A 20,067-nucleotide genomic window follows, 5' to 3' on the forward strand; every position below is an offset into this window, starting at 1 on the left:
AATCCTACGGAGCTCTTGTGTACTCAAGTGGGAATCTGACGCGATGTTAGCGTCATTTTGAATTAAACGGAGCTCTTGAGTACAGAAGTGTGTTGTTAGCGCCATTTTGAATGTTGCTGCATTTATCTTTTTTTTTTGTAAGCAGAAATCACGTTGTTTTTTGGTAAGAATTAAACTTTATTTCATGTTTGAAAAACCTCTTTTTTTTGCTGTTTTTTAAATCATTGATACAAGTATTATGCTGATGCTCCTGGGCTGGGATTGGAGCGGGGACTTCGGGCTCCTGGGCAGGCGATGGTGGTGAGGAGGTGACAGGCTCAGCGACAGCCGATACAATATTCTGCTGCTTAAACTGGATTGCTTAAAGCCATATCTTAGATATCCGGAAAATACAGTTAACCGATACTCATCAGGTCCCAAGCATTTTGAATAACTGGAAACGTACTATAACATAATGATTAATCCATAAGATTGTTTGGCAGCTTTTTGCTCATCAGCCAATTCCATTTTCATTACCAACCACATTGAGATTTTTATCAATGTAAGAAGAGTGTTCAAATAGTCACACATCATTTGCAAGTCAACAAATCATCCTCAATTATATGAAAATTGAAAACTGCGGATTCTGGAAATCCAATAGGGTGAGATTAGAATTGTCAAGGGGAGGAATTATAGAGATCATCTGATTGCTGAGTTAATGGAAATGGGATTACTGAGAAAAAAAGGAACTAAAGCATGAGTGTGATATTTCTTCTATTGTGATAAAGAAATTTGGGCTCTTTTGTCTTAGTTATATTTTATTATCAACTCATGATTTCGTGGGACACATCCATTTTGTGCATCTAACCCGATATCCTCTAGCCTGCAATCTTCTCCCTCAGCCTGAAGTAGTCCGGCACCTATTCCACCTTTTGAAGCATCTGTAGATATTTTTGTCCTTCTGGATGGGTCAAAGAACATCAAAAGCACCGTCTGAATATTTAGAATGGCATTCTTTGTCGTGGATGGTCGTCCACTTGAATTCACATTTGTCATGTAACAACTCCCTCAGGCTACATTGTTTTGGAAGACAGGTTTGGTATGAATTTACCAATGAAATTGATCACTACCAGCACTCTCAATATAACCTTTTACATTGTGGGGTTCGGCATCTCTCAAATTGCTTTCACCTTGCTCCACATCTATCTCTCAGAAAGGTGATTTCCTTCACACCAAATTGACATTTTGCTTTGTTTAAGCTTTAATCCATAATTCTGGATGCATTGTAGCACTTTGATGAGATCAAATTGGCCTTTGTCTTTGTCTCCAGCTTGAAAGGAATATCTGCTCAATTTGCATGCAAAGGCACCATTCACTTGTCCTGCTCAACTCTGTTCATGCATGGTTGCTCAGTGTCTGTTGGTTTGAAACCTTTCTGCGCTACCATGCCCATGAAGAGTGTATTACTGAGGGCAGTTTTTTTAGTGTGCATACTTTCACTTCTGTTTTGCTTCCCTTTGGAAAAACATTGCTTTGCATCGTGATTCTATCCTTTGCACTTGTTACAGACTTTTCCATAGGCTGAGCATTGTTTTGATGCATCTTGAGTCCCACATTATTTACAATTGAATGGCTTTCCCTCTTTTTGTCATTCCTAGGTCTCAATCTCTGTTTATGTGTGCATCCAGAGAATGTGGCTCCAGCTGTGCTTTCATTTTTTTTTACCAGCCTTTGCACTCTCACTGAACTTTTTCACATGCTGCATTCACAGTACATTAAGTTGTAGAAATTAGTGCATTATATATACCCTGCTATGAGTAAAATATTTACAGAGCACAATTTGTAATTTTATGATGTCTAATATTGACTGATAATTATTATGTCCCATTTGCTGATTATGACACACTTCTGAATATCAAATTCCAAAAGATAAATAAGGAATATAAACAAGAATGTTTATTTTTCAAATCAATAGATTTAAGGTAAATGGAAATGATTATGATAATTAGAAAGTTGTTGTTCTACATCTCAATTTCATAAATGTATCTTTTTATCCACACCTCTTTTTCCAAACACTATTCCATCATGTTATTTGGCCCTGCTTTTGCAGATGGCGATTAATGAAAGAGAATGAAAGACTCACAGGGAAAAGTGACTCTCAAATGGAGTTGTTCAATTTTATGATTGACCCCACTTATTTTGGATTTCTTAAATTAAGAAATATGTATTGCTATTATAGATATTAATATATTCAAAGAAGAAATTAAAACTATCTGATAGGCTGCATCCCTGCTATAAATAGGCAACTCCTCCCATTTTCTTGGTATTCTCTTAGGGAAAATCATTGTGAATTCTCTTAGGTCAGTTGGACCAAGGAAAACAGTCACCAGTGGTGAAACAGGAGGTCCCAGGCTATGGCCGGGTTCATTTCCTGAGAACTGTTGCTAGTCTGAACTGTCAGAAATAAACAACAAGTGTGTGGGAGAGAATCACAGAGACATCTGTGATGGGAGAATGAGCAAGTGGGGAAGAGCAGCTGTTAGCCAGCCTCTCTGACTCAGTAAGCTGATGGGTCTGATCAATGCTCAGGTCAACGCAGCCACTGAATGTGGTGGTTCAGTGGGACTGGAAAGGAGGGGCTGGGGTGGAGAGAGCAGCATTTCTACCAGCAGAAGATGCTTGCAGCCCCCAGCAGTTGGCAAATCCATTCCCATCCATCCCACTACTCTTCCATTCACTTTATCACATGTACAGGGTGTCCATAAGTGGGACATTCATAAACAGGGAAGATTCCAAACCCAGCTGTTGCTACAAATATTGTTCTGTCCGATCCAGAAAACAAAAACAGTATTACTTAAGATTCATCTACAAAATTAATTAATACAATGGCTTGGAGCATCAGTGCACAGTCTCAAATGTCCATTAACGTATTTAAGGATTAAAGTGTGATATAAACATGGAATGATGTGAGCCATCTCAGAATGAATTGCACTAAAGTGCCTGAAGTAAAACTCCTGGAATCACAGACAACCGTGTAATCAGAATTCTCACCAGTTTATCTTCAAAAGAGGGAATTCATGTCTGGAATTCCATCATTAACAAAAGCGAATGTGAGAAAAAAAAATACTGAAAAACAAAACCAGTTCTCCTTTCAGTCTAATTTTTCTTTGCTGGTAAAGGTGAGAAGTTACATTTTGCACATTCTGCAAGTAATTATAATGATGCTTGGGGTGGACAAATAAATTTCAACAGCCTTGTGAGCAATTTGGAATGATTGGTTTGGCCCAGACTGGAAGCAGACTTCATGATGCTTCACGCTCAGTTCCAAATTTGACAGCGTTCGCAAGTAAATGCCAGAAGGTTTGCACAAAACTGACACCATTTTGTCCTAGTCAGAAAATGAAGATATGACTCCCCAGATTTGGTTGATGATTTCTTGGGATTACTCTAAGGATGTCTACAGCAGTGCAAAAAATTCCTCTATTCCCAAGAGTTGAATACTGCATCCTCAACCTGAACCAGCTTGATGGCCCATTCAATTGAATGGACAGAAACAATGGTATTTTAAATGTTCTCCACACATTCTCATCAACTCTCTCCAAATTCTACCACGCTGCATTTTTTGTTTTATTTGAGTTTGTAGTATTTTTTATTAAAGAGTTCATAATTATATTTAATTTATTTTTATCCACGTTTGATAGATTTTTCAATTGCTAAATTGATTATTTGAAAAGCTGAAGTTTGCTTTGCCAGTTGTCAAAATTTCATTCCAACATTACACCAAAGATTACGTATTTGTGATGAGAATAGCACTTAGCAGCAAATCACCATTGGAAAAGTCGGAAAAAATTAAGTCATAGAGAGAGCATGAATCAGGCCCTTCAGTCTACCAAATTAATGCTGACCAATCACCCATTTACACTAATCCTACATACATCCTATTTTAAATGTTCTCCCCACATTCTCATCAACTCTCTCCAAATTCTACCATTCACCTGCACACACTATGAGAAATTGACAGTGACTAATTAACCTACCAACCTGCATGAAACCTATGTGGTTATAGAGAGAATGAAAGCCAGGTTTATGGTGCTGTGAGGCAGTGGCTCTGTCATGATGCCACCCTATAAATTTCTTCTTCCTTTCACAGGTGATATGTATTCAGTCCACCATGTTGGCACTCACCAGGTTTTTTCACTATTTCTTCACTTGGCAGCTCTTCCACTTTCTTTGGCTTCCCTTTAATTTTATGCACGACATAAAGCAACTTTCCCATAAGAGATTCATCTTTTTCTTCTTCCTCCTCTTCTTCATGTGGAATACCTAAAGGCAAAGGATATTGTCAGAATGCTAGAGAAAAGTTCATAATCAATGGCATCCAAAAAAAAATCAATCAAAGGTATTATGACAATGGAGGAACAGTGCTGCAGATGGTAGAGCTCTTCCTCACAGCTCTCGCGACCTGGGTTCAATCCTGATCACCAATGCTGCCTGCATGGAGTTTATAGGTTCTCTCTGTGACCATCTGGGTTTCCCTCAGGAGCTCTGGCTTCCTCACAAATGCCATAGACATGCAATTTGTTTGGTTAATTGGATACCGTAAATTGTCTTTTAACAATAAAATCCCTGTTATCTGGAATTCAAGCAACTGGCAGCCTCAAGCAACCATGGCAGAAATAGGTAAAAAATACTGAAGTTTAACATTGGCACTCTCTTGCAGTTAGTTCACCAATCACACCAAATGCAATCTCAAGCAACTCGCAAATACACTTATCTTGCATCTACCAATCCTCATAGGTGGTGGATACTGGGGGTTTTACTGTAATTAATTGGAAGAATTAGAGGATGACAGAAATTTATGGAGAATTAAATGGAATATGGAAATGGGATCTGATGATTGCATGAAATTGATGGGCCCAAGTAAAACTCAACAATTCTATACGAATCTTCATATCTTCACAGTCAAAAAGCCAAAAAGCCAAAAAGAGAAATTCACACTCAACCTCACTGAAATTTTCAATTAATCTTACTTTCTTTCCCTCTCTCTTTAACCTAGTTTATATCCTGCTATTCTTCACTTATATACAGTTTATGAAAAGCCATTTTAAAATAAAATCAAATACTTGCATATGTGCAGGAATCTGTGCAGATGAAGTGATTTAAGAACATGTTACAAGCAGTCATTTAAAAGAAATATGATGTATATATTAATCACATACTGGGCAGTTCTCTACTGTAGGGCTTGAAACCAAGCAAAACGAAGTACCATTTTTTTCAGATTTCACATTTATTGTCAGAGTACACACATGATATCACATACAACCCTGAGATTCTTTTTCCTGTGGGTGAGGCAGAATTACCATGGTACTGCAAAAAAAAAGCCTATACTCAATCTACATATGTAAACAAATAACAAAATGTAAACAAACTGAGAGTGCGAACTAATGAGAAAAAATAAACCAATAAAGTGCAAAAGTAAGAGTCCTTAAATGGGTCGTCTCTGATTGAGTTTGTTGCTAAGGAGTCTGATGGCAGAGGAGTAGCAGCTGTTCCTAAACCTAGTGGTGTGAGTTTTGTGACACCTATACATGTTTCCTGATTGCAGATGTGAGAACAGAGTGTGTTCTGAGTAATGTGAATCCTTGATGATTGTTGCTGCTCTCTGATGGTAGCATTCCCTGTCGATGTTTTCGATGTTGAGGAGAGTTTTTCCTGTGATGACCTGGGCTGTGTCCAGTAACTTTTTTTCAGGACTTTAGCGGTATTGGTGTCCCCATACTAGACCTTGTTGCAGCCAGTTAGCACACTTTCTAGCACACATCTGCAGAAATTTGATATGTTGATTGAAGTTTGCAATAATACAAAAATTTTAAAAATTCAATTATATATTGAAATACAAATTACAAGAAAAATGAAAAAAAAAACACCTTTGTTAATTTAAAACCCCTACCACTATACAAGGTTGGAAAAAAAAAACTAACATGTGGGTATCAAGTGGTGAAAACCTGGAAATAGTACAGCATCAAAACTTATAACAAGCCTAAAAATTTACATTGTGGTAATAATCCATGGATCCATAAAATGGCCCCATGTCTTTATGAAATTAGTATTTGAATCTTTAATGGCATATCTAATTGTTTTCAAACTTAAACAAGACATAATATTACTTAACCATTGTGTATGTGTAGGTGGAGTATTGTCTTTCTATTTAATCAAAATTGCAAGTCTGGCTATCAATGAAGTAAAAGATAAAAATCAGTTTTGAGATGAAATCAGTAAAATGTCATCAATTTAAAATGATCCAAAAAGAGTTGTTAAAGGGCAAGGTTCCAATTTAACCTTAAGAATCACTGATAATGTTTGAAAAATCTTTCCAAAATTTTTCTAAACTCGGGCAAGTCCAAAACATGCGAATGAACATTTTGATGTTTGTCACATAGAGGATTTATATCAGCATAAAAATGAGATAATTAACTTTAGATATATGTACTCTATGGACCACTTTAAATAAGCAATGTTGTGCACAAATGGAATCCCAAACCTCGTCAGAAAATGAAAAATGCAAATCCTGTTCCCTGTCTCTCTTGATCTTAACTAATGGTGCCATTCTGAAATCAAGCAAATTGTTATAAATAAGAGATATTGAACTTTTATGAGAAAGTTGTCTTCTTTCCTTTTTTTCTTCTTTGGCTTGGCTTCGCAGACGAAGATTTATGGAGGGGGTAAAAAGTCCACGTCAGCTGCAGACTCGTTTGTGGCTGACAAGTCCGATGCGGCACAGGCAGACACGATTGCAGCGGTTGCAGGGGAAAATTGGTTGGTTGGGGTTGGGTGTTGGGTTTTTCCTCCTTTGCCTTTTGTCAGTGAGGTGGGCTCTGTGGTCTTCTTCAAAGGAGGTTGCTGCCCGCCAAACTGTGAGGCGCCAAGATGCACGGTTTGAGGCGTTATCAGCCCACTGGCGGTGGTCAATGTGGCAGGCACCAAGAGATTTCTTTAGGCAGTCCTTGTACCTTTTCTTTGGTGCACCTCTGTCACGGTGGCCAGTGGAGAGCTCGCCATATAACACGATCTTGGGAAGGCGATGGTCCTCCATTCTGGAGACGTGACCCATCCAGCGCAGCTGGATCTTCAGCAGCGTGGACTCGATGCTGTCGACCTCTGCCATCTCAAGTACTTCGACGTTAGGGGTGTAAGCGCTCCAATGGATGTTGAGGATGGAGCGGAGACAACGCTGGTGGAAGCGTTCTAGGAGCCGTAGGTGGTGCCGGTAGAGGACCCATGATTCGGAGCCGAACAGGAGTGTGGGTATGACAACGGCTCTGTATACGCTTATCTTTGTGAGGTTTTTCAGTTGGTTGTTTTTCCAGACTCTTTTGTGTAGTCTTCCAAAGGCGCTATTTGCCTTGGCGAGTCTGTTGTCTATCTCATTGTCGATCCTTGCATCTGATGAAATGGTGCAGCCGAGATAGGTAAACTGGTTGACCGTTTTGAGTTTTGTGTGCCCGATGGAGATGTGGGGAGGCTGGTAGTCATGGTGGGGAGCTGGCTGATGGAGGACCTCAGTTTTCTTCAGGCTGACTTCCAGGCCAAACATTTTGGCAGTTTCCGCAAAGCAGGACGTCAAGCGCTGAAGAGCTGGCTCTGAATGGGCAACTAAAGCGGCATCATCTGCAAAGAGTAGTTCACGGACAAGTTTCTCTTGTGTCTTGGTGTGAGCTTGCAGGCGCCTCAGATTGAAGAGACTGCCATCCGTGCGGTACCGGATGTAAACAGCGTCTTCATTGTTGGGGTCTTTCATGGCTTGGTTCAGCATCATGCTGAAGAAGATTGAAAAGAGGGTTGGTGCGAGAACACAGCCTTGCTTCATGCCATTGTTAATGGAGAAGGGTTCAGAGAGCTCATTGCTGTATCTGACCCGACCTTGTTGGTTTTCGTGCAGTTGGATAATCATGTTGAGGAACTTTGGGGGACATCCGATGCGCTCTAGTATTTGCCAAAGCCCTTTCCTGCTCACGGTGTCGAAGGCATTGCGCAGGCCCGAGGACAGGTCCACGTCCTCCCCCTCCACGTCCTCCCCCTCCACATCCTCCCCCTCAAAAGATGCTCACAAACTCAAGCTAGCATGCTGGAACATCAGAACCATGCTAGACAAGGCTGACAGCCACCGACCTGAACGTCGGTCTGCCCTCATTGCACATGAACTCCTCAGACTTGACATCGACATAGCCGCTCTCAGTGAAGTCCGCCTGGCAGATGTAGGCAGCCTCCAAGAACGCGGCGCGGGCTACACACACTACTGGTCTGGTAAGCCTTCGGATGAACGACGCCTATCTGGTGTAGGCTTCATGGTCAAGAGCTTCATTGCCTCCAAACTCGAAAACCTTCCGACAGGCCTCTCGGACCGAATCATGTCCATGCGACTCCCACTTCAAAACAAGCGTCACATCACCCTCATCAGTGTCTATGCTCCAACCCTCCAGGCGGAACCAGCAGAAAAGAACAAGATCTACACCGACCTGCGCAACCTCATCCAACGTACCCCTACAGCCGACAAGGTTGTCATCCTGGGCGACTTCAACGCTCGTGTCGGCAAAGACTCAGAAACCTGGCCAGGAATCCTGGGCAAGCATGGCGTCGGCAAGTGCAACGACAATGGGCGCCTCCTGTTGGAGCTCTGCGCAGAACAGCGACTTGTCATTACAAACACCCTTTTTCAGCAGAGGGACAGCCTTAAGACCACCTGGATGCATCCCCGATCCAAACACTGGCACCTCCTGGACTACATCCTGGTGCGAGAAAGTGACAAACAAGATGTGCTCCACACCAGGGTCATGCCTAGCGCGGAATGCCACACTGACCACCGGCTGGTTCGCTGCAAGCTCAACCTTCACTTCAAGCCAAAGCCCAGGAACAATAAAGCACCCAGAAAGAGGTTCAATGTTGGAAACCTGCAGTCAGACGAAGCGAGAGGAAACTTCCAGGCAAACCTCAAAGCAAAGCTCGACGTTGCAACCCGCCTCACGGACCCGTCCCCTGAAACCCTCTGGGATCAGTTGAAGACTACCATACTGCAATCCACTGAAGAGGTACTGGGCTTCTCCTCCAGGAAAAACAAGGACTGGTTTGACGAAAACAGCCAGGAAATCCAGGAGCTGCTGGCAAAGAAGCGAGCTGCCCACCAGGCTCACCTTACAAAGCCGTCCTGTCCAGAGAAGAAACAAGCCTTCCGTCGCGCATGCAGCCATCTTCAGCGCAAACTCCGGGAGATCCAAAATGAGTGGTGGACTAGCCTCGCCAAACGAACACAGCTCAGCGCGGACATTGGCGACTTCAGGGGTTTCTACGAGGCTGTGTACGGCCCCTCACCCCAAGTCCAAAGCCCGCTGCGCAGCTCAGACTGCAAAGTCCTCCTCAGCGACAAGATCTCCATCCTCAACCGATGGTCAGAACACTTCCAATCTCTTTTCAGTGCCAACCACTCAGTCCAAGATTCCGCCCTGCTCCAGCTCCCTCAACAGCCCCTAAGGCTAGAGCTGGATGAGGCCCTCACCCAGGATGAGACATATAAGGCAATCAAACAACTGAAAGGTGGCAAAGCAGCAGGTATGGATGGAATCCCCCCAGAGGTCTGGAAGGCTGGCGGCAAAACTCTGCATGCCAAACTGCATGAGTTTTTCAAGCTTTGTTGGGACCAAGGAAAACTACCTCAGGACCTTCGTGATGCCACCATCATCACCCTGTACAAAAACAAAGGTGAGAAATCAGATTGGTCAAACTACAGGGGAATCACGTTGCTCTCCATTGCAGGCAAAATCTTCGCTAGGATTCTACTAAATAGAATAATACCTAGTGTCGCCGAGAATATTCTCCCAGAATCACAGCGCGGCTTTCGCGCAAACAGAGGAACCACTGACATGGTCTTTGCCCTCAGACAGCTCCAAGAAAAGTGCAGAGAACAAAACAAAGGACTCTACATCACCTTTGTTGACCTCACCATGAGAAAGTTGTAAATTAAAAATATTTGCCTTGGAAATTTGCAGAAAATCAGGGATCTGAGATTGAACAAAATGTCTAACTTGTGAACAACTAAAAAAATGTTTGGTAAGTTAAATTTTACCACCAAATGTCCAAAAGAAGAAAAATTATTTTGAATAAAAAGGTCTTTGAAATATTTAATGCCCATCCTGTGCCAATCATTAAAAGCTGCAACCTGCAACAAAGGTAGAAAAAGATTAATTATAATAGGAATAGCAAAAGAAAAATTCTGAAATCTCAAAAAAACCTTCTAAATTGTGCCTATATTCTCAAATTATGTTTAACTATTGGATTATCAGTTAATTTATGAAGAGAAAGATAAAAAGGATCCTAAAATTGCCAAAAAAGTATTTTTTGTAAAATTTAATTCCATTTCTATCCATGAAAGGTAGAATAAAAGAATTAATGTATGAATAATGACCGCGCAATAATATAATCTAAAATTGGGAAACGCCAGTACGCCATTCTTTTAGCTTTTTGAAGATGAGCTTTATTTAAGCGAGGGCGTTTCCCCTGCTATATATAGGAAGGTATAAGTGAGTCAAGTGAATCAAAAAAAGATTTGGGGATGAAAATTGGTACAGATTGAAAGAGGTACAAAATTTAGGTAAAATGTTCATTTAATAGATTTAATACAATCAATTATTGGAAGTGATAAAGGTGACCATCTCCATAATAATAATTTAACCTGATTAAATAGGGTGGAAAATTTTTCCTTAAAAAGATTTTTATAGCTCTTATTATTTATTATACCGAGATAAATAAATTGATCCTGCACAATCTTAACGGAAAATTAGAATAATGATGTAAAACCATTTAAAGGTACATCTTGTACCCAGAACACTGACTAATATGAGAAAACAAAGCCACTATTCTTGGTAAAGAAACCTCTGGATTAGAAGCAAACAATAAAAGATCATCTGCATATAAGGAAACCTTATCTTCATTGCCATCCCTAAGGATCCCAATAAAAACTGTACTTTTACAAAGAGCAATTGCTAAAGGTTTCAATACCAAGTAAAGAAGTAATGGACTTAAAGGTCAACCCTGATGAGTACCCCGCTGAAGATTAAAAGGTTTTAACTTTTGTAGATTAGTAAGAATTGAGGCAGTGGGACATAGGTATAATAATTTAATCCATTTAATAAAACATGGCCCAAAATTAAATGTTTCCAAAGTAGCAAATAAATAGCCTCATTCCACCTGATCAAAGGCCTTCTCTGCATCTGAAGGGAAAAATTCAGGGGTAAGAGTGAGAGGTAAATATAGAATATTCAATAAACAATATATATTAAAATAAGAATAACCGTTTTTAAAGTGTTTCTGATGTCAAACCAAATCTCCGCAAACTCCTTCTTGATGCCATAAGTGTGTCGGTTCCAGTAAGTTGATTCTCCCCAATGATCGCACACTTCTGGTTTTCCCTTCCTGAAGTTAACAATCAGCTCCTTTGTTTTGGTGACATTGAGTGCGAGATTGTTGTTAGTTAACTATTTGGCCAAGTTTTCAATCTCCCTCCTGTAGGCTGACTCATCGCCCCTTTTTATACAACCCACTACTGTGGTATCGTCAGCAACTTTGTAGATGGTGTTGTTGCCATTCCAAGCCACATAGTTTATGGTCAGAACCAAGAGCTGTTTTCTCAGTGAATGATTGGGTCTTCAACAAATGATTCAATATGAACATAACAGAGGAGCGGGATGCTGCTACCAGATAATTTTCCTGCAGGAGGGAATTTTGGGAAAAGTATGGTGATTGTTGCTACCTCTTCATACATTGACTACCTCGGAAGCAATGTAACATGGACAGAAAGGAGAAATATCTGCCAGGAATCAAATCACAATTAGCATGTGGCAGGTGGGGAAAAATGCAGAAAACAATGGTGACCACCTGGGAGAAGGGGAAGAAAATCATATTTGGGGGATAAACCTTTTACAACCAACTTCTTGTCACTTTCAACAAGAATGCCCAATTTTGCATGGAACTGGTGAGAAGATTTACCACTGAGTACATTCCACACACTCTGTGCATTAAACTCTTATTATATACCAATTTAATCCCATTTATATTGGGTATACATGTCATCTTTTTTAGAAACATGATATAGTAGATCACCCATGATATAAGCAGATGCTCATTGATTGGCAGTTCTTAACCAAAAGAGGTGATGAATACTAATACTTAGCCTGGTCGCCCACGTTGTTTCAGGACCATGATCAGCCACATGCTTCAATCTATTTGTTGTGCCAAATATTCTGCTTTTTAAAAAAAATGAGACTGACAGGATACTTTGTTGAATAAATTAAGTAACTATATACTTTGAAGACACTACTGTACCACATTGACCTACAAATGGCCTTCCACAAGAAGCCTGCACCATTAAATTGACAGACAGAATTAAGACTGACTGAAGTCCAAGGTATAAATAGCTTGCCAGTTCAGTTTCATAAACCTATTATGTTCTTGTGTTAAAAATCACTACAACCTGTTAATGACCTTCGATAAAATAGGGGCGGGGGAAGGAGAGAGAGAGGGCAGTGAGAAAACAGAACTGTTCAGTACTGGTACAGGCTCTTCTGCCCATGATGTATGTGCTGAACACAAGGCCTAAGTTAAATTAAAATTCATCTGACATCACATGATGCACATCCCTCCACCGCTGCATTTTTATATGTCCATCTAAAATCCTTTTCAAAGCTATTATCACATCTGCCTCCATCATTACCCCTGGCAGTCTGTTCCAGGCACCTTACCACTCCCTGTGTAAAATAAAAACTAGCCCTGCTTTTCTCCTTTAAATTTTCTCCCCCTCACCTTAAATACATGTCCTGGAGCACTTGACATTTTTACTCTAGGACAGCATGGTTGACGTAGCAGTTAGTGCAACACCTTTAAAGCGCCAGCAATCGGGTTGAATCTGGGTTTGAATCGCACAGTGCCTGTAAGGAGTTTGTACTTTAGTTCTGTCTTCACCAAGGAAGATATAACTAATCTTCAGGAAATTGTTGAGGATCAGGGATCTAATGTGAGGGAGGGAATAAAGGAAATAATTGTAAGTCAAGAGGTTGTATTAGTTAAATTACAGGGATTAAAGGTAGATAAATCCCCAGGGCTGGATGGTCTGCATCTAAGAGTGCTGAAGGAAGAAGCCCAGGAAATAATGGATGCATTAGTGATAATTTTTCAAACCTCCTTAGATACTGGATTGGTTCCTAAGGATTGGAGGGTGACCAACATAACGCCACTCTTTAAGAAGGGAGAGAGAGAGAAAAACTGGGAAACTACAGACCAGTTAGCCTGACATCGGTAGTAGGGAAGGTGCTAGAATCAGTTATTAAAGATGCAATTGCAGAACATTTAGAAAGTAGTGATATTATCGGATGGAGTCAGCATGGTTTTGTGAAGGGAAAATCATGTCTGACGAATCTAACAGAGTTTTTGAGGATGTAACCAGTAGAGTGGATAGGAGAGAACCAGTGGATGCGGAATATCTGGACTTTAGTAAGACGTTTGATAAGGTTCCACACAGAAGACTAGCATATAAACTTCAAGAGCATGGTATAGGAGGTAATGGTATTAAGGTGGATAGAGAATTGGTTGAGGGTCAGGAAACAAACAGTAGGAAGAAATGGATTCTTTTCAGAATGGCAACCAATGACTAGTGGGATACCGCAGGGCTCTGTGCTGGGGCCACAATTGTTTACAATATATTTCTTTCTTTGGCTTGGCTTCGTGGACGAAGATTTATGGAGGGGTAAAGTCCACGTCAGCTGCAGGCTCGTTTGTGGCTGACAAGTCCGAAGCGGGACAGGCAGACATGGTTGCAGCGGTTGCAAGGGAATATTGGTTGGCTGGGGTTGGGTGTTGGGTTTTTCCTCCTTTGTCTTTTGACAGTGAGGTGGGCTCTGTGGTCTTCTTCAAAGGAGGTTGCTGCCCGCCGAACTGTGAGGCGCCAAGATGCATGGTTTGAGGCGATATCAGCCCACTAGCGGTGGTCAATGTGCCAGGCACCAAGAGCTTTCTTTAGGCAGTCCTTGTACCTCTTCTTTGGTGCACCTCTGTCTCGGTGGCCAGTGGAGAGCTCGCCATATAACACGATCTTGGGAAGGCGATAGTCCTCCATTCTGGAGACATGACCTACCCAGCGCAATTTGATCTTCAGCAGCGTGGATTCGAATCCACGTTACAATATATATCAATGACTTAAATGTGGAAATAGATAGGAATATCTCAAGATTTGTAGACGACACAAAGTTGGGTAGCAGGGTTGGCTGTGTAGAGGATGCTAGGAGGGTGCAGAGTGATTTGGACAAGTTAGGCGAGTGGGCCAGGATGTGGGAGATGCAACATAATATGGATAAATGCGAGATTATCCACTTTGGAGGTAGGAAAAGGAAAGAGGATTATTATCTAAATAGTATCTATTAGGAAAAGGGGAGATCCAGTGAGATTTGGGTGTTGCTGTGTATCAGTCGTTGAAAGTGGGCGTGCAGGTGCAGCAGGTGGTGTTCATAGCGAGAGGATTTGAGTACAGGAGTAGGGAGATCCTGCTGCAGCTGTACAGGGCCTTGGTGAGACCACACCTGGAGGACTGTGTGCAGTTCTGGTCTCCTTATCTGAGGAAGGACATCCTCGCCATGGAGGGGGTGCAGAGAAGGTTCACTAGACTCATACCAGGGATGGAAGGACTTGCATATGAAGAAAGGTTGAATAGACTAGGCTTGTATTCTCTGGAATTTAGAAGATGGGGGGGGGGGAATCTTATAGAAACATATAAAAATCTTAAGGGTTTATACAGACTAATCGCAGGAAGGTTGTTTCCAATGCTGGGAAAAACCAGAACCAGGGGTCACAGTTTAAGGATAAGGGGGAAGTTTTTTTAGGACTGAGATGAGGAAAAATTACTTCTCTCAGAGAGTGGTGGATCTGTGGAATTCTTTGCTGCAGGAAGGAGTTGAGGCCAATTCCTTGTCAATATTTAAGAGTAGGTTAGATTTGGCCCTTGTGGCTAAGGGAATCAGGGGGTTTGGAATGAAGACAGGAACTAGGTACTGATCAGCCATGATCATATTGAATGGCGGTGTAGGCTTGAAGAGTCAAATGGCCTACTCCTGCACCTATTTTCTATCTTTCTATGTTCTCTCCGTGTCTGCATGGGTTTTCTCTGGGGGCTCTAGTTTCCTCCCATTATTCAATACATACTGGGGGTGTAGGTTAATGGGATGTAAATTGGGAGGAACAGACTCATGGGTCAAAATGGCCTGTTACAGTACTGTATGTCTAAATTTAAAAAGATTCTTACTCACTTTATCAATGCCTATCAAGTTTCCCCTCAGCCTCTGATATTCCAGAATAAAACAACTCAAGTTTGTTCACCCTCTCTCCATAGCTTATACCCTATAATTCAGGCAACATTCTCATAAATGTCTTCTATCCCCTTTCTAAAGCCCCCTCATCCTCCCAGTAATGGGGTGAACAGGGAGGCTGTACCCCCTTTGGCTAGGCTGCGCAATGAATTGTACAGAATATACTGTGCAGCCTAACCAAAGCTTTATATAGCTGCAATATGATGTGCTTACCCTGTAGTCATTGGACTGAAAAATGAAGGCAAGAACACCATAGGGTTTCTTTACCACCAGGGACATTTATTTTGTTGCAACATATTTGTACCAATTGCATCAATGTCATAAGTGCCATAAAATAAACACCCCACACTTTAAAAGCTCAAAGCAAGTTAAAATCCTCATAGATTTCAATGTTGCTTATGTTTTTGGATTGGTTTTCATATCACTATTTTTGCAATTTTGCAATTTCAATTCAAGCAAGAATAAGGTATTGCACTTTGGGAGGTCAATTATAAGGGGAAAGTACACAGTTAATGATTTGACTCTCAGTAGCATTGATGTATACTTGGGATGCCTGGTGGTGAGTGTGAAAGTAATGCAGGGAACCAGTTAACATTGGTCCAGCGTGAACAGCAAAAATGGGTATTGTCGTGAGTCCAACTATCTTCAGCTAATTCATCAATGACTTTCCTTCCATCAAAATGTCAGAAGTGGAAACACTTGCTGCTGATTCAAACATTTAATTCCATTTGCAACTTCTCAAAAAAAAAGAAACAATGCACGACTACAGAAAGCAAGATGAAAAAAATATTTAGGTATGGGTTGATAGTTCAGGCAATATTTGTAGATGGATTGCCTTATTAAGAAAAAGGCTCCTTCACTTGGAGAAACCCAGCACTTTTAAGTATTCCATTACAATCACAGCATCTCCAGACTTTCCCTCTTTCACTTGCAACACAGGTTTTTGCAGAAAATCAAGGCATTACAATGAGATATGCTGTCAACCCGAACCATGTTTAAAAATTACTAACAAGTTCACAACACATTCACAAATCCAAAATTTTTGAACAATTTGATAAATATGCATTTCCAATCATACTTCTAGCCTCAGAAAGGAAATGATTGAAGTGCAGACTCACAGTTCTCTTAGTGGTTCCGTAAATTGTTAGCACCTTTAAAAATTTATTTTTTTGCTTTTATTTCTTTTTTACTTTTTTTTCTAATTTGTCTCTTTTCTGAATTTCAGCAATATTTATTTTTGTCCTTATTAATATCAAAATAGTTTTTGATTATATCACATCAATAAAAGTTTGCTTTTCAAATACCAGGAACTGTTCAAATTTAATGACTGGATGACATTTGCAGGATTAGTAAAGCAGAGCAGCTTAATAAAGATGGGAGCTTTTGGTTGGGACTAGTGAGCACTTTTCCAATGCTGCCTGCACCCAGAAAGAACAGGAGAGTTTCATCTGAACCTTCAAGCAATCTGTGCTGAGAACACCATCTCTCTCCATCCACACCCACACCTCCTGAACACACCACACCCCAGGCCTCTCCATTTGTTTGGAACTATCCAGCTGGCATGACTTGGCTGCATCCTATTACTGCCGACTTTCCCACCCATTAGCTGGAAGTTCCTCTATCTGGGCAGCTGTTGGAAGGGAAATGGAATTGAAAAAATGCTAATAAAGTCCTTGCAACTAAATTCAGCTGGCATTTACAGGCTTCCCCTGTCAACACACTTCCTCTCCATTTCACTGTACATATCAGGACTCAAGTTGAGGAGGAAACAAATTGGTGACTTCTCTGAAGCAAAGGTCCAACTTCGATTGAATGGTTAGTGGAGCTGGTCACTGAAGTGGATATAAAGCAGAGAAACTCAGGTAAATAATCCTACTTATAAAAAATGGCTGCCCAGATTGTCAATCACTGATGGGTTAAAAACCAGATGACATGAGAGCAGAAACAGGCTATTCAACCCATTGAGTTTTCCCTACCATTTAATCATAAGCTGATCCATTTTTCCACTCAGCTCAGCCTTCTCCTTATAACCTTTGATGCCCTGGCTAATCAAGAACCTGTGAATCTCTTGATGGGTGATTGGAAACAGTCTTTCAATAGAGTTGAAGGAAAAGATAGTGTAACATCAGGTTTGGTTAAATTGGTCTGCTGATGCTTTACAGCAACCACAATCTCATAGAGCCACATTAATAACTTTATACATTCAAGCAAGATTTTACCTGCCCCATGATTCTGATACTAACATGGCACATCAGAAGACACGTGCAGATCCATTAATACTGTCTGGATTTACAACCAGTCATTCCCAGCTATTACGAGGCATGTCCTACTGCCATCTGGTCCATGGCCCCTGACGTCACTTTTACCTTGCTATGAAGGTCACCCTGCATTGAACTTTCTTGCAGCAGGTAGCTGGTGTACTATCATTGAGTTACATCAGACAGTTTAATATCAACATTCAAAGTGCCTGCAACAAAGGCCATGTTTGCAAAGGAAAACAGCAGAACTTTCCCTGAAATTAAGGACACAGCAGTTGAGGGGGCATGTAATTCTTCCACATGGTGTTTTCTGGGATCTGAGCTACTTTAAATGGTGGTGGGAAAGCAACATGCTGCTTCTGCATTATATTTGATTTCTTCCATCAACAAGTGGAATAAGATAGCTTCTATATGATGCATTTGTTGTCTAGACTAATGGAGATGACTCACATGTATAACTCACAAGTTGTAGAGATGATTTTGTTTATTTTAAATCTGAAATTGAGAATCCTTGACTTAATATCCTGCCATCAGCACAGTGTGCACTGTCTTTTTTTAAAGCTTTAGTAGGTATTTTCTAAATTTCATTAATTAGATTTCCCACTATTCAAATTCATTGATTTATTAATTTGGCAGGAAGACAAGGTAACATTACCATCACTATAAATAACTATTGCAACTGAGCAGCTGAAATGATATACCCTGGGTCATCAGAGTCTCAATACTCACCGCAATGTGTTTGAAGGTCATCATGGAAGTCACACAGTTCTTCACGCATGTCTTCAGGGCAAGTGGAATATTCATCATTCCTGAAGTTCAGTAATATATTAATCTGCAAGAGAGTATCAGAACTCACAATTATATCAATGCAAGAACAGGCTATTAGAACCGAGATCGGTACTGGCACTGAAAACATTTTTAAATGATACTGGTTGGTAACTCAGGTTTTGAGATCTTTGGTTTTGCATTTCCCACAAGAAAACAATTCATTTAGGTGCCATAGGTTTCAGTTAAAGGAAACACTAATAGTTTGTAAAAGGCTCAGCAGTTGCCTAAATCAATTCTGATATGGGTATATAAAATGCACTGATGTTAAACATTTACTGTATACTCTCAATATTAAATCTTGATTTGCAGAATTGTTCTCTTTGAAGAAGCGCAATGCGAAGCTGTTTGATGCATATTATTCCTTAGTTTGGTTGGGGCAAAGTTAGGTGAAGATAATTTTCCCCTGGTAGAGTTTACCTAGCACGGGGATTGCAATGATTCAGAGTTTATATTCTTTATTCAATTCATTCTAATCTCCTGCTCTTTCCAAGAGCCATGCAGCTGTTTTTCAAATCAAATGTACATTCAAAAGTTAATTAGATAACGAATGAATACACTTCACTTTCAGAGATAGATCCCCAGAGCACCAAATCTGCCAGGAATAAAGACATTTTCTCCATTTACAGTATCTTCTTTTTGTGTGAAGTACTCTGAACCTGTACCCGATGTTTACTGATTGATCTCCCACTGCAAACAATTTACTCAATTCTGCTTTTGAAATACTCTATCAAGTTCCAAATAGCTTGCTCTCCCCCTTTAAATTACTGAAGCTTCCTAATACATCTTCCTGTAGTGAACTGGGTTTCACTAGAAATGTGCTGTACTGATGACTAGTCCCACCTCCTGGCTCCTCCCCCCTGGTATAACCCTGATTTCCTGGCTAAACCCAGAACCCCTCTGAAGCCCGTTCGTGAACCCTACCTGTGTTGTAAGCTCATAGAAGTGTTAGTTCTCCCTCCAGTCGAGTGTGAGCTTTGGCTCACAATTTTATTAGCTTACAAACAAGGATGGAGGCATTACTCAAGCTCAGTTTGCTGTTAATAGACTCTGAGTCCCCTGACACGGCTGAAGAGTTCGCATATTGGCTAGACTCCAGGCCTACCTGAACGCAACCAGGATGTCTTTCATACAGACATGTTCCAGAGGTCGGTGCTCATCTCAAGGGTAGGGACGAAGGGGTACGCAGTCATGCGAGACTGCCTGATGTACGAGACCGCTGTCAGGGCGCTGAAGGCTCGCTACATGAAGGCCCAGAACAAGTTCCTAGCAATGCACCAGCTCGCCCTATGCCGCCAACAGCCCAGAGAGTTGATTGACGACTACCTGCTGGATCTGCAGACGCTGGCTAAGAAGTGCAGTTATGAGACCGCTTCGGGCCGCGTCCAGGAAGATGAACAGATCTAGGACACTCTAGTCGCAGGGGTCCGCTCGAGGTAGCGACTGCTTAAGTCGGGAAGGAAGGACTTGCTAGCCAAGTCAAGCTGGCCAAATCACTGGAACAGGTCAGTTTTGAGAACGATGAGCTCGAGGCCAGCAAACTCACGCTCTCAGGTGAGCCCCTCCAAGGACCGGCTGCTCTCACTAAGGTGGCCCCTGCTCTA

At 41.1% G+C, this 20,067-nt stretch overlaps 1 protein-coding gene across 2 annotated transcripts in view; it reads right to left on the reverse strand.

Moving 5' to 3' along the window:
* The window catches only part of ryr3 (ryanodine receptor 3), a 448,180-nt gene that overhangs the window by 231,548 nt on the left and 196,565 nt on the right, over window positions 1–20,067 (reverse strand). For both annotated transcript variants that reach the window (XM_069916619.1, XM_069916620.1), the window contains exons 39-40: window positions 18,368–18,470; window positions 4,165–4,302 (exon numbers count right to left, since the gene is read on the reverse strand). In XM_069916619.1, coding sequence (XP_069772720.1) covers window positions 4,165–4,302; window positions 18,368–18,470 — 241 coding nt within the window. The remainder of the gene's footprint in view (window positions 1–4,164; window positions 4,303–18,367; window positions 18,471–20,067) is intronic.

Source organism: Narcine bancroftii, chromosome 2 (genome assembly GCF_036971445.1).
Source record: "Narcine bancroftii isolate sNarBan1 chromosome 2, sNarBan1.hap1, whole genome shotgun sequence".
Taxonomy (NCBI): Eukaryota; Metazoa; Chordata; class Chondrichthyes; order Torpediniformes; family Narcinidae; genus Narcine; species Narcine bancroftii.